At 44.5% G+C, this 23,547-nt stretch overlaps 1 protein-coding gene across 2 annotated transcripts in view; it reads left to right on the plus strand.

Annotated features, from left to right (window-relative positions):
* Window positions 1-23,547, plus strand: part of LOC144798597 (transmembrane protein 272-like) — a 166,969-nt gene that overhangs the window by 47,185 nt on the left and 96,237 nt on the right. For both annotated transcript variants that reach the window (XM_078669553.1, XM_078669554.1), the window contains exon 2: window positions 19,482-19,589. Coding sequence is in view for 1 of the 2 variants with exons in the window: in XM_078669554.1 (XP_078525680.1) it covers window positions 19,577-19,589 (13 nt within the window). In the remaining variant the exon portion in view is untranslated. The remainder of the gene's footprint in view (window positions 1-19,481; window positions 19,590-23,547) is intronic.

The following is a 23,547-nucleotide window of genomic DNA, read 5'->3' on the forward strand; positions in this document are numbered from 1 at the left end:
GATACAGTAAGGGCGGGTAGAGAAATCTTTTTGATTTCTAAAACTTTAAGTACTTCCCCCCCAAAAATCCTTTAGAGTTGGACAAGAGAACAACATGTGTCCCAAATCTGCTGCGTAAGCGAAGCATTTGGGACATTTAGTACGATCCCTTTGGATGTTATTAAGGGACCACTTGGAAATCTTTTCCGGTGTATAGTATAGCATACATGTTGTACGAAACTGTTGTAATCTTAAGCTAGATGATCGTACAGCATTGTTAATGTTGGATAAAGAGCATGTAATGTGTTTGGGAGTTATATTTAGACCAGTTTTACTGCTCCATTTTTCGGCTAATTTTGGACAGTCATCAGTTTTAACAGCGCAAAGATATTTGTAAGCCTCGCTTATCACTGATTTATTTTTAGTTCAAGTTCAAGTTCGGGCATTTGTATAGCGCACTACTCACCCAGAGGGTCTCAAGGCGCTTGGGGAAGGGGTTCATTATTTGTCGAATAGCCACGTTTTAAGTTCTTTTCTGAAGGAGATGTGGTTTTGAGTAAGGCGGAGGTGAGTGGGGAGTGAGTTCCAGGTCTCGGCAGCAAGGAAGGAGAATGATCTGCCTCCCATGGTGGATTTTCGGATGCGCGGGACTGCGGCGAGGGCTTGATTGGACGATCTTAGTTGGCAGGTGGGTTTGTAGAAGGACAGTCGAGTGTTGAGGCATTCGGGTCCTAGATTGTAGAGGGCTTTGTGTGCGTGGGTGAGGAGGCGGAAAGTACTTCTTTTGTTGACAGGAAGCCAGTGGAGGTCTTGTAAGTGTCCGGTGATGTGGTCTTGGCGAGGGATGTCTAATATTAGTCTCGCTGATGCGTTTTGGATGCGTTGAAGTTTTTTCTGTAGTTTTGTTGTGATTCCGGCATAGAGGGTGTTTCCATAATCCAGACGACTCGTGACTAGTGCGTGGTTGACAGTCTTTCTTGTCTCGAGGGGGATCCAGCGAAAGATCTTTTTGAGAATGCGAAGTACGTTGAAGCAGGAGGATGAAACTGCATTGACTTGTCTGGACATCGAGAGAGAGGAGTCTAGGATGAAGCCAAGGTTGCGTGCATGGTCTGTGGGAGTGGGTGCTGTGCCCAAAGCGGAGGGCCACCAAGAGTTGTCCCAGGCGGAGGGGGAAGATCCTAGGATGAGCACCTCGGTTTTATCTGAGTTGAGTTTTAGGCGGCTATGTTTCATCCATTCGGCTACTTCTTTCATGCCTTCGTGAAGATTGGTTTTGGCGGTGTTGGGGTCTTTGGTGAGGGAAAGGATTAACTGGGTGTCGTCGGCGTGAGAGATGATGTTGAGGTTGTGTTGACGCGCGATGGAGGCGAGAGGACTCATGTAAACGTTGAAGAGGGTGGGACTGAGTGAAGATCCTTGTGGTACGCCACAGATGACTTCAGTGGCCTCTGAGTTGAATGGGGGAAGACGAACTCTTTGGGTTCTCCCAGCGAGGAATGAGATGATCCAGTCCAAGGCTTTTCCTTGTATGCCGATGTTGCTGAGGCGTTGTATAAGGGTGCTGTGGCAGACTGTGTCGAAAGCGGCGGAGAGGTCGAGTAGAATGAGGGCCACAGTTTCTCCTTTGTCTAGTAGTGTTCGGATGTCGTCAGTCGCAGCGATGAGGGCGGTTTCGGTGCTGTGTTTGGCTCGAAACCCGGATTGAGATGGATCGAGGGAGTTGTTGGATTCAAGGAAGGCGGCGAGTTGGCTATTGACGGCTTTCTCAATGACTTTGGCCGGGAATGGGAGGAGGGATATGGGTCGGTAGTTTTTAAGTTCCGAGGGGTCTGCTGTGGGTTTCTTCAGAAGGGCGCTGAGTTCGGCGTGTTTCCAGCTATCTGGAAAGGTGGCAGAGTTGAACGAGCAGTTGATGACGTCACGGAGATGGGGTGCGATGATGGAGTCAGCTTTGTTGAAGTTGTAGTGGGGGCAGGGGTCGGTTGGCGAGCCAGAGTGGATTGAGTTCATTAGGCGGGTGGTGTCTTCAGTGGTGATTGGGTTCCAGTTGCTAAGGTTGTTAGTAGGTGGAGTGGGAACAGAGGGGGGTGGGGGGGCTGATCGCTGGGGGCATTCACGAAGCTGTTGTGGATGTCGGCAATTTTGTTGTAGAAGAAGGAGGATAGCGCATCACAGAGGTCTTGGGAGGGAGTGATGTCGTTAGATGCTGTGGTGGGGTTGGTGAATTCTTTGACGATGTTGAAGAGTTCCTTGCTGTTGTGAGAGTTGTTGTCGAGTCGATCCTTGAATGCTGATTTCTTGGCGGATCGAATCAGTTGGTGGTGTTTGCAGGTGGCAGCCTTGATGGTGGCCATGTTGTCGGGGGTTGGGTTTTTTCTCCATGTTTTCTCCAGGGTGCGGCATAGCTTCTTGGATTTTTTAAGGTCATCGTTGAACCAGGGAGCCTTTTTGCTGGCTGGTTTGATCTGGTGCTTTTTCAGGGGTGCTAGTTCGTCAGCACTGTGGGTGATCCATTGCTTGAGATTGGTGGCCGCTTGGTTTGGGTCCAGTGAGAGGGTGGGAGGGTTTTGGTTTAGCGATGTGAGGAGTTGGTCGGAGGTGATTTTGTTCCAGTTTCTCCGAGGAATGGGTTGTGGGCGGTTGTGGTTCAGGGTGGTTTTGTAGCTGAAGTGAACACAGCTGTGGTCCATCCAGTGGAGAGCTGTGATGCGGTCGAAGGAGATATGCTTGCTGGAAGTGAAGATAGGGTCGAGTGTGTGTCCGGCTGCATGGGTGGGGGTGTCAACAACTTGTTTGAGTCCGAGGTTGGCCAGGTTGTCCAGAAGGGTGGTGGTGTTGCTGTCATGTTTGTTTTCACGGTGGTAGTTGAGGTCTCCTAAAAGAATGTAGTTCTCGGAGGCGAGGGCATGTGGGCTGACGAAGTCCATGATGTCATCGCTGAATTGAGTGCGGGTACCAGGAGGCCTGTAGATGAGGGTGCCTCTAAGTGTGGTCCTGGGGTCGGTGTGGATCTGGAAGTGGAGATGTTCGGCGGTTGCAAGATTATCGTCGGAGCTGGTCGTGATTTTGATGGTGTTTCTGTGGATGATGGCGATGCCTCCTCCTGTTTGATTGATGCGGTCTTTTCGGATAATCTTGTAAGCGTCCGGTATGGCTATGGCGATGTCGGGTGCTGATGATGTGTTCATCCATGTTTCTGTGAGGAAGGCGATGTCCGGTGACGCAGTGTCGAGTAGGTCCCAGAGTTCAATTGCGTGTCTGTGGACCGACCGGGTGTTAAGCAGGATGCACTTCAGGTGGTTGGAGTCGGAGCTGTGTGTGGAGGGAGTGGGTTTGGTGAGGGTCCTGAAGCAGTTGAGCTTGCAGGAGAGGCAGGCGAATGGACCATGGGTACGTCCTGGGGTGGCTTCGTAGCATTGTGGTGCGCGTCCGGGGTTGAGGGCGAGGAGAGTTGCGGCATCATATGTGACTCTAGTGGACTGGGAACGGCGGGGATCAGGGGGACAGGCGCTGGGCGCGGTCCAGGCGTGGACGGGCGCAGACAGGCTTACCTTTGGCGCACCTTCGGCGCGACTGCTGTGTGTGGACGCTGCGCGTTGATTCATCTGGCATAAATGGATAGTGGAGGGGGCGGAGCGTGGGAGGGTCAGCTGGGAGGCGGGATCGGGGAGGGGACACCGGCAAAAGTAAATACACACTAAAATGGCCGCCCGGAAATAAATCGAAACTGGGGCACAGCCGGAGTTCGAGATAATGTAAGGTTGCTACAAAGTATCCCAAAACGCTTCGCATGCAATTATATCAGCCGCTATGCAATTCGTAGATATACTAGAAATATAATGCAGGCAAAACGATACCAAGCGTATTCGTAGATAAACCAGAAATATAATGCAGGGAAAACGATACCAAGCGCTGTATTGTGAGCAATGCGCTGTATCAGGGCAGGCAGACAGCAGGTATTAGGGCAGGCAGGCAGCGAGGAGAAAGCGTCCGATATGCTAGCAGAGTGCTGGGGGAGCGACCGCTATGGAGGGAATCCAGACGGTCACAGGATAGGAGAAGACGGGGCGAGTGTAGTCTAACAGTGTGTGGGAGGGTCAGCTGGGAGGCGGTATCGGGGAGGGGACACGGGCAAAAGTAAATACACACTAAAATGGCCGCCCGGTAATAAATCGAAACTGGGGCACAGCCGGAGTTCGAGATAATGTAAGGTTGCTACAAAGTATCCCAAAACGCTTCGCATGCAATTATATCAGCCGCTATGCAATTCGTAGATATACTAGAAATATAATGCAGGCAAAACGATACCAAGCGAATTCGTAGATAAACCAGAAATATAATGCAGGCAAAACGATACCAAGCGCTGTATTGTGAGCAATGCGCTGTATCAGGGCAGGCAGACAGCAGGTATCAGGGCAGGCAGGCAGCGAGGAGAAAGCGTCCGATATGCTAGCAGAGTGCTGGGGGAGCGACCGCTATGGAGGGAATCCAGACGGTCACTTTTTAGTAGAGTATAAACAGTTCCAAATATCACAATCTATAATATTGTGTAATTGATTCTTTCTTATTAAAAAATCATGAATTTGTATGTATTTAAATCTCATTGTTTCCGTCATATTATAAAGAGTTTGGCGAGTGTGAACATCTAAAAACCCTTGTGCGCCGTTTAGATCTCCCAGAATGTTAATGCCATGGGCAGACCATCTGAGGGCCATTCCATCGTTGAAAATTCCCGGAAGACCCGGGTTGCCCCATAGCTGCAATTTCGGATGGTAAAAAGAAGTTTTGCAATAGGCCAAGATGTTAACCCATATCCTAACAATATCTTTGGCGGTCTTAAATTTCACCCTCTTGTAGTAGTTGGGGTCGTTAGCTAGCAGTAAAAACATATTTGATTCGGATTTTAACATAAAAGAATGGGAAAAAAAAGTATCTTCGTTATGTAACAAAGACCGGAGGCGCCTAATAAATGAGGACCAAAAGTACAACTTAACATCGGGAAAGTTTAAACCGCCCTTGTCTGTGCTATTTTTAAGGAGCTTCAGCGATCTTCTAGCTTTTTTGTATCCCCAAATAAAGCTGCTAAATATTCCATCAAGCTGCTTAAAAAAAGAATTATTTAGTACTAGTGGAATGGAACGAAAGAGGTATAGGAATTTAGGTAGTATCTTCATTTTAATGTGGTTGATTCTGCCGATTAGGTTTAATGGTAATCTATGCCACTTTTTTAACAAATCGGTAGTAGATTTAATTAATTCGTTATAGTTAAGATTATTTATTTCTCGTATTTTAGAAGTAATTTTGACACCTAGGTAGGTAGCGGTCTTGCAGATCTCAGGGACATTTACCGCTGGTGTATGATTGGCTATAATTTGTGTTTTATTTATGTTTAGTTTGTAACCGGATACTTTGCCAAATTTACAAGCCTCAGTGTTGATCCCTTGTAATGTTTTAATAATGTCAGAAGAGTAGATGGCAATATCGTCGGCATATGCCGTGATTTTCAATACCTGTTCGTTAGACTTAAAAGGAACAATTTTGGGTTGTGCCTAAAGAGAATGTAAAAATGGTTCCAGTGAAAGGGCAAATAATAAAGGTGATAGGGGGCAGCCTTGGCGAGTGCCCCGGGATATCGAAAAATCTGTGGAGATCTGTCCCCCATAACTGATACGGGCTGAAGGGTTGTCATATAATGCCTACTGCTGGTACTGAAAGAAGAATGCACTGTCTAATTAACAAATACCGCTTTTTGAGACATACTGGCAGTTGCCAGTAGGTTTTTATAGTTAGGACCATGTTTCCATAGGAAAAGCATTTTTTACTTGCCTATATTTTTGGCACTGTTTGACAAATCTTCACGAAATTACTTTCAAGAAAGTGTGTTCAATTCAAGATCGATTGGTGAGAAGTGACTTCATAAAAAAATAGTGCACTGATGATTTTATGGAATGGAAATTTCGGGGTAATCCGTCAAGCTGGGGCTGAGGAAAATGGGGAGGTCAAAAGTGTGTTTCCCAGGTTAATTGTAATAGGGATTTTGAACACGACTACAGCCTGAACCGCTGGACGGAATTACACCATGTTTGGCAGAAAGCTAGCTCGTGGTCCAGAAAGAGTGCTTTTTGTATTTCGTTGAAATCCATTCTGTAGTTTTAAACTTAATAAAAGAAATCCAAATGTGTATATCTACGGATGTGGCTCCTCCGCAAATCCATGCAAACTCATGCACTAACAGAAATGCTGTGAATGTCTGGCCACAACCTGAGTAGAAAGTTGCAACTGCCATTTTAGGTGTCAGGGAAAGGTCCCTGGTAGAAGAAATAATGATGAAATACAGTAGAAGGGGGTAGGGTAGAGGTAGCCTGACCCCCTGGAAGCGTACAAGGGCCTGTGAGGGATCCCTGATGGAGAAGAAAATGCCCAGAACCATATTTTCCCCCACATGTGATAATTTGTGAACTTGTCGCGACACTCAGTGGCTCCCCATATAACTTTGCAGCGTATTCGCAAATATTGCTGACAAAAAATGTATACATAAACATTCCCTCAGATACACATGAGCATATTCATAGACCCACTCAGACACATATGCAGACAGACCCCTTCAGATACTCTTGCACCCACTGGCAGACCCCCTCAGACACTCTTGCAACCACTAGCAGACCCCCTTACACTATTGCAACCACTCGCAGACTCACTCAAACACTCTTGCAACCACTCACAGGCCCACTCAGACACTCACACACCCAGTCAGACACCCACTCAGGCATTCATGCACCCGCTCAGAGACCCAAACAGCCACTCACACACCCACTCTCAAAGGTTACAGGTTACAGTTAGGTAATAAAATGTAAAATAAACTTTGAAATTCACTAAAAAAACAAAGGTTACAAGGAGGTTATAGTAAGCAAATAAAACAACCAATAAAAATTAACTGAAAAAAACAAAGGTTACAGGGACATTATTGTTAGTAAATAGAATAAAAAAATAAATCCTTAGAAATTCACTGAAAATCCAAAGGTTACAGGGACGATACAGTTATGCTCACATTGTACTTGCACAAAACCATTAAAATTCAGCAGTTAACTGTACCTTATGTCTAGCAATGCACTGCGTGTGACCCATTTGTAAAGCTCTTGACCCATAAACTGGTTTTAACTTATGTGATCACAGGCAAATGATTATTGTTGACATTCTTTTTAGTATCACGCATGGGAGGACCTTCAAATGTGCGAGTTCAGCATGTGTGGTGTACAAAAAAACTCTTTTGTTTGATTTAATAGACTAAACTTTTTTCCCATATCTAGCCACATATAGGATACACATGACCCCTGACTTGCCTCTTAGTTCAATAACAGCATTTTCATCAGGGTGGGCAGAATATGTCTCAAATCATGTTTAAAATATATCACTTTTAATGAATACATAACTTAAGTATAAAGAGGTAGCACACTGTCATTTGTAATCAGCACATTTTATATTCAAATGGCAACTAACATCACTAAATGTTATTTTGCCTTTCTGCTCATTTCTGACTTTTATTCTGCCTCTTTCTGCTTGTTTCTGCCCTTTATTCTGACATCGCATCTACAATGTCCAGCTACTCCTAGGGGTGACAAATGCTATACAAATGCTGGTTGATTGACTAAAATGGCATTGTGAGTGGTTGTATAGTTGAAGAAGAGGGTGTGTGAGTATGTGAGTATGTATGTATGTATGTATGTGTCTTGTAAAGCGCACTGCTGCCCTGAGGCGTCGTGGCGCTGTAGACCGCTGGGGAACCCGGCCTGGCTATCCCTGTGAGATGGTCCCTACTGGGTATCTCCAAGGTGAAACCAGGCATCCCCAGCGAATGTGGGGGGCCGTTGTAGAGATGAGGCAAGCTAATGCCCAGAGTTGCCGAGTGTGATCCCTGGTTAGAGTAGGCACCGAGGCGAGAATTATCAAGTCCGCGTCGGGAATTGAACCTTGGTCACGGGCCGTTCTCTGCTTCCGGGTCTGCCGCCTCTAACCAGTGAGCCACACCACTCCACTGAGTAGCTGTATGGGTGAGTGGGTAGCTGTATGGTAGCTGTATGGGTGATTGTGTGGCTCTGTGAGTTGTATGGTTGACGCGCTTCAGGGAGCATTTCACTTGCCGTGAGGGGAACGGCTTGACAGCATCTTCCACGCCGTGAGGGGAACGGCTTTGAACTCACCCCCCCAGCAACCCCCTGGTTGGCGCCGGACAGGAGCATCACCTCTGGGCCGCCTGCAGCCTCTAAAGTGCCTCAGCACACCCGAAGCACGGGATGCGCTTCAGGGAGCATGTCACTTGCCGTGAGGTGAACGGCTTGACAGCATCTTCCACGCCGTGAGGGGAACGGCTTTGAACTCACCCTCCCAGCAACCCCCTGGTTGGCGCCGGACAGGAGCGTCACCTCTGCGCCGCCTGCAGCCTCTAAAGCGCCGCAGCACACCACCAGCGTGGGATGTGCTTCAGGGAGCATTTCACTTGCCGTGAGGGGAACGGCTTGACAGCATCTTCCACGCCATGAGGGGAACGGCTTTGAACTCACCCTCCCAGCAACCTATCTGGTTTGCACCGGACAGGAGCGTCCCCTCTGCACAGCCTGCAGCCTCTAAAGCGCCGCAGCACACACACAGCGCGGGATGCGCTTCAGGGATCATTTCACTCGCCGTGAGGGGAACGGCTTGACAGCGTCTTCTACGCCGTGAGGGACACGGCTTTGAACTCACCCTCCCAGCAATCCCCTGGTTGGTGCCGGACAGGAGCGTCACCTCTGGGCCGCCTGCAGCCTCTAAAGTGCCGCAGCACAGCGGCAGCACGGGACGCGCACGGGCAAAGTCCGGGCCAATGGCGTGCCGTCTCTGCCCGTCAGCGGCCGGAAGAGGCAGGGCAGGGCCACCTCCCTTTCACCTAAGGCTGGGGATTATTTTTAAGCACTCGGAGAATGATCGCAGGTACTGTTTTGTTTCCTGTCATTACAGTCATTTGAGTTTGCTGGCAGTACTGGTGCTCCATCATTAGCGGTCCACCTCCAATGTTCTTTGTTCCAACGGTTCAGGGGTGAACAAATTCTATACACTGAACTTGGCCCAATAAGACATCTGGACCTAGACTTTGTCCCCTGATCCCTGGGCTTGTATCGCTGATTGCACTTTAGCGTTTCTTAACTGTGTTAGTTTTATTGCCGTTGAACAGTATTTATGCACTTTGCACTTTCAGTGCTAATACATGGTCTTGTTGATTTCTACATTTGCATTCTTATTGCCCTGTGTCATAGTATTACACTGATTTCCCCTCTCTGTACTTGGCACCAAGCACTTTGGTCTAAAAACGATTTAGAACTTCAAGCACTTTATCAGGGACTTGTGCAAATAGTTTAGTGTATTCGGAAATAGCCAACATGAACAAACAAAAGCCAAATCTTGGGAGGCGTGTGGCTGGAACTTTAGACTCTTTCATTTTGAGGGCTGAATCAGCTATCAATAGTGAAATAAAACGTACCGAATGCATACTATCTCTGGAGCCCCACCCATTGCAAGATAGACTCTCTTTAAGCCCCGCAATTACTGATTCTTTGGAGATTTCGAATCGGGATGTATCTCCATCCCGGCTGAGTCAGTCCCCAGTTGTTGCTCCAGTAACATCAATAAATTCTGTTTCCTGCTCATCTATGGAGCTAGAACCTAGCCCCGCTAAATCTAAAGCTACAAGTAGAGGCCAGAAAGCAAAACTAAAGTCAACTCATACTAGCGAATCCCCCGCTATGAAAAGGAAAAGTCGGGGACCAGCAAAATCAAATAAATATGCTCAGGGCACATCTGGAAAACATTCACTAGCTGTCCCGACCACAAATGCCTATAAAGTGGGTCTCCCTATTCCTATGAATCAGACAATACTAGGGCAGCTCGCTGACAGTACCCAGGAGGGGAATTTCTGGGGCAGGCTCAAAACTATGATGTCCACTCTACTGGACCCCATTCTCCAAAAATTGAGTGCAGTAGAAGCAAGGCTATTTAAACTAGAGGGCTGGAAAATTATAATTTGCTAACTATATCGTCAGTTGGGGACAATACTAGTAAACATCATGCAGCCACAAGGGGTATAGGTGCAAGAGTAAGCTCACCTGTGGGGCCTCCTGTAAATAGTGAGGTACTAGAAAAGAGCAGTTCCAATAGCACTAGGCCTAGTAGTGTAGATATTCCAGCATTCGCACACCAGACTCCTATAAGAGCGGGACCCTCTGTGCCTCCTAGGGCAAAGAGACCAGAAGGACCAGAAGGAAGGGATTTACATCTATCAAGTCTTCCTACTATTGACCTCCCACCTGAATAGACCCCATATGTAGTGGTTCTGGGGAATGTGCCGCCACTTCCCAAAGAAGTTAATGAAGACCACGGGCAATTGATGAATAAACTAATTCATAGGTTTACACAAAATACCATCTTGGGTGCCCGCATGGTAAGAAGCATTCTCATGGCACGCAGGGTCAGTTGGATAGGGAGCTCAAGCAAACTGGGCTCTAGTGACTGTGTTATTGTAAATGTTGATAATCCCTTCACTGCAGGCTGGATTTTATCTAGGGACATCAGACTCACTCCCCTACTGGGATCTGTCATAAGGGCTTTACCCCTGGGCTACGTTACAGGCCAATCCCTTTTAGGGAGTTGCCTGAAAATGTCCCCAAGGTCTCTCTTCAAGGTGGGTGGTCAAATAGATCAGTATCCGGGCAACTGCCTATCTCTATGGTCCACTCACCCTCTGAACTAGATAGACAGTTTAGTACCAATCCTTCATTACCGCTAAATAACAGATTTGCTGCTCTAACCGGCTTGGAGGATTGTGATTGACTAAGGGAGCTTCCACCCCCAGAGCTGAAACAAGTTGCTCCTGTCCAGTCCCCCCTGGAGGAAGCGGTAAGGCCATTAGATGTTAGATCTAATAATTATCTATCCTGGAACATTGCAGGGTTGGCCAATAAGATCCAAGATCCACGGTGGGTGCAATATTTGAAGAAATTCATGGTAATCCGCCTCCAAGAAACCTGGTCAGTAGATTGTGACCTATTTCCGGAAGGTTACAAGGCTTTTTTGGTCCCGGCTACCCCCTCGATGAGTAGAAGACCAAAGGGCAGGCTAATCGTATATATTTCTGTGGCTGTTGAATGTCAGACCCAGGTGATGCCAACCACACAACGTGGAATCCTGGCTTTGTCTGCTAAAAGACCAGATGGGGTATTGTCAATTTCTTCAACTCAGTTGCATGTCTGCATGAGGTCTGTAACATCACTACCTTGGGAGCATTCATAAGAGAATTCTTGGGTCACAGTTTACTTAATCGCGTGGTTTTTCGGGATTTTAATATACACGCCTTTGGCAACCCAACAACATCATGTATTTCTGAGGTGGGCTTCCCCCGCATGTGGGGTTTTCATTTTGAACATCATGCTCAGGGGGAATTGATGAACAGCATGTTAAATGAACTGGATATGGTGGCTTTGATGTCTTTAACTGAACCACATACCAAGTTTTATGTACCGACTTTTAAAGGGCACGGGAAGGGATAATTTATTGACTACATTTTAATCTCCTCTTCGATGCAATCTTCTTTCCATGTTTTTAATATTGTGGAGAGTTTAGCGACCACAACCCATTAACTGTCTTTATGACGGGCCCATTTTCAGATAAGATTGAGACTGCTCCAACTAGAGGTATACTGAGACCGACGGACGGTAAGCACAGATTAAAATGGTCCCAGGTGTCCCCAGAGAAATTTTATAACGAAGTAAATGCATCTTGCGCACATGAATTAACAATTTGCTCAACTGAGGGTTTCTCCCCAAATGAGATTCTTGGGGCATACAAGTCAATAGAGCAAAAAGTGGGTAACATTTTAAGTGTTCCATACAATAGAAATACCACACAGGGTTCCAGATGGTTTGATTGCAGCAAAACCAAGATTTCAATCCGAGGTATGTATTTGCCGAAAGGAATATAAGCTAGCCCTGGCCACACGGAAGGGTGCTTTGAAGGAGGAAGCTTGGAGAGAGCTGACTGATTCAAGCACTCTTAGGAACAGTGGGAGGTTTTGGAGTGTCGTGAATTGACCCCTTTTTGATCAGGAAGGGGGGCCTTGGACTCATATATCACAGAGGAGGAGTGGGTATTTCATTTTAAATCTATGTTTGAGTGCCCTCTTGAGTCTAATCTCGAAGAAAGCCGGGACATGCAGGACCCTGTAATAACTTTTGAAGGGGGGAGATCCTGGATGGTATCATAGGTATATTAACAAAGCACCTGGCCCAGATGGGATTCCCCCTGACCTATTTAAGTCAGACCCCCCATTATGGGCTCGACACTGGAGTCAGTTTTTAATGCAGCAGCAAGGAATGGTTGCCCTCAGTCTTGGGCATCTTCCACTATAGTCCCTGTTTTTAAGAAGGGCAACATAAATAGTACCCACTGTTACAGACCGATTTCGCTTATTGATTTGGTGGTCAAAGTAGTAGGAGAGATCCTTTTACAGAGGCTATCAACATGGGCAGAGGAACATAAGATCTTGTTGGATGTCCAATATGGATTTCGGCCAGGACGCTCTACAGTTGCTCAGTGTCTTAATCTATCTATGATTCTGAGCAAATATACTGTTGCTCGCCCCCGGAACCATCCATCTCCCTTTCATGGACTTGTCATCTGTGTTTGACTGTGTAAACAGGGTCAAACTGTGGCTGTCCATTAGGGCAATGGGGGTCGAGAACAGTATAGTTAATTTTCTCGAGGACCTTCACTTATTAACCAAAGTTAATGTTAGGTTCTCGCAGGACTTACAGGTCGCCAGGGACTTTGATATTAAGAGGGGGTCCAGCAAGGATGCATTTTGGTGCCTTTTTTATTCCATTTTTACATAAATGAACTGGATAGTGCATTAAGGGCAACTGGAGTGGACTACCCCTATGTAGGATGGGGAACATCCTTTACAACGCGGATGTTACCCCGCAGTGCAGTTACGACGCGTCTTTTACAACGCAAGTCGTAACTACGACTTGCGCTGGAGGGCGCTCTAGGCTAAGGAATAGTAGATTTACTATTTCAACACCTTCCCTACTGTAAGTAGGCTGGTGTTGGAATAGTAAATTAACTATTCCTAAGTCCAGCACCCCTACAGCGCAAGTCCTGGTAACGACTTGCGTTGTAAAAGACGCGTTGTAAAGTACCGCGATGTAATACATTGCGTGGTAACAACGTACATCCATGTAGGACGGTGCGGAATCCCCCTCCTGCTATATGCGGACGATGCCGTCCTCATAACTACATTCTCAAGATTCATGTACGACCGGGACTTGGCAATTAACAATTCCAAGTCCTACGTCATGAAAGTGGCCTAGCCAAGATCCCTTCTTCAAATGTATTTTCCTATTTATGGGTGCTATTTCGCGACCAACTTAAATGGGGTCCCTAATTTCGAGGAAAAAAGGGGATCTGGCTCGTGTAAACACTTACATTTTTAACTGAAACCTTCAAGTTTATCAAGCTAAAAGCCTGGCCATCACGACCTATGGCAGTGAAATTTGGAGATACACTGCCGCAGATTCCCTGCAGGTAGTGGAGAATGACTTTTTGAAACACTTATTATTTGTTCCACATGGAACCTCTAACATGGCAGTTCATGAGCAACTGGGGGTCCCCTACCTAAATTATGCTCTTGCCCTGCGACCCCAGATCTTTTGGCCTAAAGGCTGGCTGAATAAAATAAAGACTTAACTCTCAACCATCTAATACTAAGAGAGTGTATGTCTCTTGATAACTCTGCCCTTATTCCCTGACTTATGTATATCAAAATAATTTTTGAAGGGATAGGGCGGGGTGACTTATTCTCCAAACCTGACGCTATCATCAAGAAGGATGTGGAATCAACCAAGATAGCCTTTCTGACCTTGAGGAACGCGGATAGGGATGCAAAGGAGGTGCTGCAACCCAGGGTCCGGATGTATTTAACACTTATAACAACCCCGTCAACGGAACCTTATCTTTTGGGGTCTCAGTCATCACATGAGAAGTTTCTGCTAACCAGGTTCCGGATGAACCTCTTTTACTTCTTGTTAGACAGACCTAAGGGTTTTAGTAGTGGTCAAGTGCCAGCTCCCTGCGGCCGCGACGGTCACTCTCCGCAGGATCTGCTGCGCTTCTTATTTTTTGCAAACTGTATGAAATTCCCCGTGAGCACTTCCTGGTTACCCTTTTAAAAAGATTGAATTTTAGACAGGCTGGCCCAGCCCTTCTGTGTCTTCAACTTCTAAAAGAAGACTATCTCAATTATAGTAGGGTTTTTAAAAACTTCTGTGAAATCCAGGACCTGTATGGATGTGTAATGTTAGTGTAACTGGGCATGTTCATCAATCAAGTTGATTCACTAGCACTATGGAATAATTGTTTTAAATTATGTCTCAATCTTCTCTTTTTAAAATGTTTTTAAGTATTTGTATTTGTGTATCTTTTATGGTTTTTCTAACAAAAACCAAATGAAGTTTATTTGATTGATTGGTTTGGGTGAGTAATTGGTTGTGTTAACTGTATGGGTGAGTGAGTGGCTCTGTCAGTACCTGCATAGGTGAGTGGCTCTATTGTTGAGTGAGTGGCTATGTATCATTAATTGTATGGGTCTGTCAATGTGTGTGTGAGATGTGTATGAGAGACTGTATGGGGGTGTGAGTCGGTGTTTGAGTGGTTCTGTGGATGATGTCATAAGGGAGGTCACTGGCCCTGTCATGAGTGATGTAATATGCGAGGTCATAAGCAGTATATTACGAGGGCGTAAGTTACAGTTGGCCAGGGCAATTAAAACTGCTGAATTTCGATGGTTTTGTACGAGTGAAATGTGAGCCTAACTATAACGTCCCTGTAACCTTGGTTTTCTCAGTGAAAATATATATTTTAAATGTAGCCTGTTTTCCTTAAAGGAGATAGGGTTGCTTTTAAAAAAAAATATTTTAAAAGTTTGTTTGAGAGTAGACAGAGGTTCTCTGGATCACTTTTGGTTCCACAACAAACTTTTTAAAAATTTAAATTAACAGAGGGAAACAAGACCAAGGGGGTCATATCCCTTTTGTGAAAGGTTTACCACACAATGCTGGGAGTTGGTAAAATATCAGAGTTTTGCAAACAGATTTTGGTCACAAACATTGATACATGCCTTACCAAATGGCTGTTTGGAAGGGAAGCCCTAAGCATGCCCCTTCCAAATAGCAGTTAGTTATACCCTTGTAGGTCCATTGTGTGATTCTGTAAACTGTTGCCAAATTTCAAAATGGAGCGATTCCAAACTCTGTGATTTAGTCAATCACCAGTTTTGGGACTGCTAAATGTCCCTACTCCTCTAAACATTGTGACATAATAGAATGTAGAACCATGGGTTTCTAGTAAGTTCCTTTTCCAAGGTGAGGTAGTGTAGTAGCCTTGTTTCCATCCACAGGTTCTGTTTTCTGTTAAGAAATAGTTAATTTTTTAGTTCAGGTGAGGCCTGTTTATGATGGTGGCCAATGGCTTTCCCAGAGCTCCTCTCCCCTCATCCTGACATAGATGGCCCTTCCTGCCAACACGTATTTCCCCTTCCTCTGACTGTCTTCGAGTAATACACAAAAACCCACTGTCAGCTACACCTAGTCACTTGACCCAGGATACAGGCTGCAGGCACCAGAAGGTTGAGACAAGAAAATGCCAATTTTCCAAAAGTCAAGTCTGTGTGAGAATGCACTCATTCCCTTAATATGCATTTTTCACTTCCATTTGAGTCAAGTTTTGTCTTACGATGCGTGCGAACAGCTGCTGAGACGTCCCTAGTCTCAGCCTTAATTGAAGACTCACAAGATGGGCACTTCACTCATGCACCCTTCTTTTGTACTGTTGAATGAGGAATAACCCTTCAAGGTAAGCCACTTCCTGGTTTACTTTGAGGGATTATTCCCCATTCAGCAGTGCAACAGAAGGGTGTGTGAGTGAAGTGCCCATCTTGTGAGTCTGAACTTTCCAAAAGTAGCATTGTCAGAATTGTGACTTAAAATCCAACTTTACAGTTAAAGAGGGTTTTAAATTACAATTCATTAGAGACCAGAATAGAATTTCCTACTAGCTCACATTTGAAAGTTAGCACTTTGTATAGACAAATGTAAAAAGGTGACCCAATGGGAGAAGTAGGCCTCACAATAGTGAACAACAAATGTAGACATTTTTCACTACCAGGACATACAAAACTTTAAAAAGTACATGTACAGCCTTTTAAAATTCACCGCACCCTGCCCATGAGCTATTTAAGGCCTACCTCAGGGGTGACATATATGTATTAAAAAAGAAGATTTAGCTCTGGAAAAAGGTTTATTTTGCCAATTTGAAATGTCAGTTGAAATCTACACACAGCTTTAAAGGGCTACTTATGTGGGTGGCGCAATCAGTGCTGCAGGCCTACTAATAACATTTAAATTACAGGCATGTATATATGTAGTACCACCTCATTAGGGACTTACAAGTAAATTAAATGTGTCAATTGGGTGTTAGCCAATTTCACCATGTTTTAAGGAGCGAGCACAAGCACTTTGTGTATTTTGCCACTGCTAACCTGTGCTAGAGTTCTAAAAACAAATTTGTCAGAAGTAGGAGGAGTAAGGCTAAAAGTGTGGGGGAAATCACCCTAATGCTGACAAGTTTAATAGAGTAATTTGGACTAATATACAGGTTAGAATGCAAACAATGGCTGTAAAGCAGATATTGCATATTCTTATTGTGGGATGCTGACCAGTACCAGCAACTGGTTTCAACTAGTCTCCTATGATCTCATTACATTTCATGTCTCGAGTCTTGTAAAGGTTTAGTAAAGAAATATATTTTCTGGATTGCTATTGTCACTGCTTGAGGGGTGTGGTGAAATCCTTTCTCATAAATGAGCCCACAAAACCTGGACGTGGGCATCCAGGTAACCCTATCTACCAGGAGGGACCCATGTCATGTTTGGTACCATCATCTGGTCCTTTTTTAAGCTAACAGCATGTTGCAACCTGGGATCATTGGCTATGGATTTTAACACTATATAAACAGGCTTAAAATCTTAGTGATGGGAGGCTGCCTAAAACTCCTGGACTGTTGGACAATGTCACACAAAACATTAGACTGCATGCTAGTTACAGGGGTTGTTTTACATGTTCCACCCTTCCCTAGTTACTTGTGGCTGTAAATGGCATAATTGGCATAAAGAATTAACATTCAGGCATTCCTGGACTTGTAATTTTCATATGCGGTTACTGAACTAATGCCTGGAACAGTGTCTCATGGTGACATGAAAACAACACAAGGACAACTCTGTTTGCCCACTAGAACACGGGTAGATATAACAAAGCCACACAATTATCATGTGGGACTCATTCATCAACACTTGTGCATCTGCTTTAGAGGTGTGGAAATTCAACAACATATATCATCCTAAATATTTTCAAGAAGGGTACAGGACAAAATATTAAGTACGATAAAAATTCTTACGTTTGTGATAGAGAAACAATATACACTTCTTACATTCCAAAGATAGTGCTGACGATGCAGTGCTCAGAGAGTGAACAAATATATATATATATATACACAACAAAATAGAACAAGACACCGAATAGTTGGCAGGGTTACATATAATTGCATGACATAAGAGGAGATCTTATCTGTACATATCTCTAAATACACCATGAAAAGGTAGCAAGCAACTTAGGGAATGGTGGCTTTGTTTCGATCTGTAGTTGTTATTCAGATCTTATCTGGACAGGTCATCTGACTAAAGTAGCTTAGAAAATACACATTTTAGGCTCTTCAATAAATCCTTCTTTTTGCAATGTGCAGAAAAACCCCTCTCAAAATGTATCAACAATATACTTTGGGCTGTATGTTCTCTTGACGGTCCTGTCGAGGTTAGCAAATTAATCATGGTAGATACACTATTCCTGCTCTGTCATGCTATCGCCATGTGTGCAAAAGGCTGAGGTTTGGAGCTGTCTAGAACCCCACATCCCATCCAGTAGAGTGGGCCCAGCCCCTATTTACTAGACTGGATGCACTGGGTCCAACTCACCACCAATTTGCACTATATCCAATAACCTCAACTCCTGTTGAGATGCACTAGCTTTAACTCCTGTTGAGATGCACTAGTTTCAACTCCTGTTGAGATGCACTAGCTTCAACTCCCCATTGAAATGCACTAGCTTCAACTCCCTATTGAGATGCAGTAGCTTCCTCTCCCCTTTGAGATGCACTGTCTTCCTCTCCCCATTGAGATGCACTAGCTTCCTCTCCCCATTGAGATGCATTAGCTTCCTCTCCCCATTGGGATGCACTAGCTTCAACCCCCCTATTGAGATGCACTAGCTTCAACTCCTCCATTGAGATACACTAGCTTCAACCCCCCTCATTGAGATGCCCTAGCTTCAACCCCCCATTGGGATGCACTAGCTTCGAACCCCCCCATTGAGATGCATTAGCTTCAGCGCCCCCCAATGAAGTGCACTAGCTTCAAACCCCCCCCCCCCCATTGGGATACACTAGCTTCAACTCCCCATTGGGATGCACTAGCTTCAACTCCCCATTGGGATGCACTAGCTTCAACTCCCCATTGAGATGAACGCTTCAACTCCCCATTGGGATGCACTAGCTTCAACTTCCCATTGAGATGCACTAGCTTCAACTCCCCATTGAGATGAACTAGTTTCAACTTTACATTGAGATGCACTAGAACGAATAGCGTGAATCCACCTGTGTTGCACTAGATCCACTAGCTTTGACTACCCATTGAGATGCACTAGATCTAATAGCTCTGACTCCCCATTGAGATGCACTAGATCCAAAACTTCAGCTCTGGATTGAAATGCTCTAGATCCAATAGCTTCAGCTCCTCTTTACGCTGCACCCAACGCCACAGGTCCAGCTCCTAACTGAAGTACTCAGGGTGTTTGTGAAAGAGAAGCATCAATAACAAAGTATGGTCAATGGTCAGTCTCAAATTATGAACTGTGCATTCTAAAGGGGACAGCTTAGAGGTGAGAGTGACTCCCGGAAAGTGAGAAGATTTCTAAATAATAGATCATTGCCAACATCGCGAACCCATCACCAAGGAATCCAAATCGAGAGCTTCTTAGCTACTGAACAAGCATTAGCGAGACTCTGAGAAGGAGGTGGTTAGTGAGGCTCAGATGGACCGTGTGAAGCCATTGATGGGAAATGAGTGCAGCTTAGAAGAAGCTTGAGCATCTGGTAATGGGAAATAGCTCAGGTTCCTCTGAAGCGTTTGCAGCCTGTGATGGACACTAAGTGAGACTCCCATGAAGCATCTACAGCCAGCGATGGGGACTGAGTGACTTCTTTGAATTGTGTGAAGCCAGGAGGATGGTTATTAGTCCTGTAATGTGAGACCAGTTGTGTGTCTGGTCACCTTCAAAATGGATTTGATTTCACCTACTGACCTCTCTCCACAGCTCCAGCTCTGCGTCAAGGTGGCCTAAGCAGAAATTTGTTGGATACATCAAATCAGACTTACTTCGCCCCTCTCCTCACTAGCCTCTAGGAAGAGATGATTCCCCAAGGTATGTAATATGAAGGAGGGCAGGAGACATTGCAAGGTATGCAGCTACTGTGTGATATCAGTGATGCATGGGTACAAGGGTTGTCATATCACTGATGCACCAGTAACAAGTCATATAACTGATAAATAGGTGACAGAGTTGTGAGGAAGTTAGGCAGACATCAGCGTTACTCAGGTACAGAAGGTGCAAGGGTACCTGGAGATCATTTTAGAGATGCACATGATCAAAAGATGCCAGCTCATTTTGGGGTGCATGTGAGTGACAAGTATTAAAGAAGTGAAGTCCTATGAGTTATATTGGTGATCACAGGTAAAGATGTGTGGTGACAGTGGTGCATCTAAGTGGCTGGTTTGATATCCGTGATGCACAGTTCACAATGGTGTCACAGCCTCCACGGGCAATGTCAGTGTCACACAATTTCAAAGGTATGATGATTGGTCATAAGAAACACATGATAATTTTAAACAATTTGTGCCAAATGAACATCATGTTTAACTCTTTGGTGAGACTATGCTTGCTTCTCTAGTCATGCCCACCTGCATGTGTTAAATATTATTATCCAAGAAGCTTCTGGTTGGTACTTACCAGTTTTCTCACTCCCAGTAGCTCCATGAATGGTGCTGCGTGAGGCACTTTCTGACCCACCTCACCTTTTTCAGTTACACTTTTTAGTTACATTTTGTTAGCCCATTGGGAGACCATTGGCTGATGGGCTTGTGACCTGCACTGGGTGGTTAATGAGTTTTTAATAATAACTAACATATGCGGGTGGGCATGACTAGATAAGCAAGCATCGTATGACCAAAGAGTTAAATGTGTTATTTATTTGGCAAAAATGGTTTAAAATTATGTGTTTCTTATAACCATGTCTTGTTTTTTTGAAGTATATGTGTGGCGGGGTCTAGATTATAATTACCCTCTTATGCTCCTTATTTAATAAAAGTTGATTGTTCATCTCAGTAATGCCCAGGTACAGGAGTAAGGGCAAGATGTACCAAATTCTTATAATGCATTTCCTAAATAGCGATTCCATAGGATTTAGGAAATGCAAACTGGTATGTACAAAATTTGTGATTTCCTAATAATGATTCCTACAACCTGGCAATCTTTATTAGCAAATTGTAAATAAAAAGCGCTATTGCATTCCGACCTATGGGCCAAATAGGAAATGGTTTGAATTTCCTAAATTGCGATTTCGTAATAGTAATAATTTAGGGAATCCCGACCCAAGGGTGCTTCTGGGTTTAAGGCATACCCTGGAGGCATCCTGAAATTCATTGTGCACATGTAAGTGCTCATATGCTATAGTGGCATATGTGTGCTTCATGTCATATTAACACCTTGACTGCTAAGGCAATTCCCGCTGGGTGCTGATATTTATGAAATTCCATTGTTCATGACGAGCTCACCTTGTCATGAGCACAGCTCCAGTGTGCCTCATGACGAGCTGACCTTGTCATGAACATGGAACAGGTTAAAAAAGAAAATGCTTGTGTAACCTTTGCACAGGGTTACCATCGACTTTGAGTAAACCAGAAATACCTTTTGAAAGGAAAGCAGAGATGTAATACAGATTCCTTCTCAAAAACAAAAAGGACATATCTATTAACCCTATTCATATTCTCCAAACCCCCCACCTTCTTCACCAATACCCATAATTCCAGTTCCAAATCCTTTACATATTACAACATCAGGTTCTCCTAACACAAATCCAGATATAGAAGAGGATGATGGCAATTATAATCAGCCATCACCAGATCCATGGGGTTACTATAATATAGATGTACCAAGATATAGAACCGTATCTATATGCAGCAAAACATTCCCCTACTGATGATAATACTGCGTATCAGGAATTCATTGCTAGTCCAGTTAATTACCATGGAGTGCCTTTACATAAGGATGCACTAGAAGAAGATTTCCTATTTGAAACCTTAGGAAGCCCACACAAAACAACACGAATGTTGCCTATGCTTCAAGGTGTTAAGGCACACTAATGTTATTTTCAAAGAACCAGTTAGAGCACGTATACTAACATCCTTTCTTAGCATGTAGAGCTGTGGATTCACATGTGCCCTCCTTCCTCCCCGGACACCTATGGTTGCTGCAGGTCTTATTATACACATTACATGCACATGGACATCTCTATGCTACACTTACTACATTCCCACCCTCATGCGGGAAAACAATCTAACAATGGAGTCGAGACCAATGCGCACTATCACCGAAAGGAGGACTCACCTTACCTCGTGACTGGAAAAAAACTTCTTCAAAGAACAACAACTTGCAAACATCCGGACCCAACACTAGATGGCAGGAATATGCAAACCATGTGAATCTACAGCTCTACATGTCAAAAACAGATGCTTACAGGGTAAGTAACATAAGCCCATATGTATCAAGCCAAATTGCATACGCAAATGCCGAAATTTGCAGAATTTCATTGTTTGTGAATGCAATTTGGCCAAATGGTATGTATTAAGCAAATCTGCGTGCAAAATAAGGAATCGCAAAAAGTTGCGATTCCTTAAATGCAATGTAAGAAACATTTGAAAAATGCAAATTGGCCTAAAGGAATCGCAAATTACCACCAACTTCAAGTTGGTGGTAATTTGCGAATTCCTTGAAAAATTCACTTTTTTGCATTTTTCAAAGTGCACTGTGAAGCACATACATGCCCTTAGGGCATGTATGTGCACCACATGTGCACCCATGCTAATTTCAGGGGTTCAACAGGGTGTCCTTTAGACACCCTTTTGGCACCCTTGAAATTATTCTCAATTTGCGATTCTCAAATTACGAATCGCAAATTGAGAATAACTTCCCATTCATTCCTATGGGCCTCCTGGCCCATAGAAATGAATGGGAAAGTATTCCTTAATTGCGATTCACAATTTGCTAATCGCAATTAAGGAATTTTAAGAAACCGCAAAAAAAAAAATTCTACATACATACCAATTTGCAAATCTCAAATAGCGATTTCTCAAAAATTGTTATTTGAGATTCGCAAATGGGTACCTTTATACATAAGGCCCATAATCCTTCCAAAATTTCCAATTCACATTTAGGAAATGCCTGGTACATGTGCTTTAGGAATTGCAAATAGGAAATCCTCATTTGCATTTCCTAAATCACAATTTGCCAATTTGCAATTTCTACCAGGTAGAAATCGAAAATTGTGACCAGTGTTTGGCCTTTGTACATATGAAAAGGGTAATTTGCATTTCCTAATGGACCAAAATTGCGATTTGGCCTGTTAAGAAATGCAATAAGCTTTTGTTAATCTGGCCCTAAATGTCCCAGGGATTCGCATCAGGGGTTCATTAGTGCCCTTTTGGACGATATAGTGCTGTGCAGGCGGTATCTGTGAGGCACTTCTACTGACAATCTGAGGGTCACTGCGAGCAATATGAAGCAGGGGTACAGTGATTTCATGACCTGACCAAATGCAGGCTCATCTCAAAATTCCAAACTCTTCAACATTTCTGTACAGAAAGCTGTTCCAATGCTTGCAGCACATTCCATACTCGGCCCAGCCCAGTCCGCGTGGGCTGCTGCTCAAATAGAGCTCTTTTTGGCCCAAACTTGTTATGCTAAATATTCTTGTTCTTCCGGGCTTTTGGCAACTTTTGACACGGTCACCCAACCAATGTTAATTTTCAGACAAAAGAACCTGAAAATCTAGGGTTTCCTCCACTTATGATTACTACCATTCCTCACAGCATGTGGCGCCTTTCTCCTCTGATGCGAGCAAACTTCCATGTGGAGTGGCCAATTGTTGAAACCTCTTGTCCTGCTTCAGCACCTACAGAAGATTCTTGATCTTATGATACAAACGTTTGGCCTGATCTCCTCCCCATATGCAGACAACACTCAACGCATAGAAAATGTGTGAATCGCAGTGCAATATGTGCTCCCACTAGGTATCGCTCAGCCACCCATGATATTACATCAGTAG

The sequence above is a fragment of the Lissotriton helveticus genome, chromosome 12, assembly GCF_964261635.1.
Source record: "Lissotriton helveticus chromosome 12, aLisHel1.1, whole genome shotgun sequence".
Taxonomy (NCBI): Eukaryota; Metazoa; Chordata; class Amphibia; order Caudata; family Salamandridae; genus Lissotriton; species Lissotriton helveticus.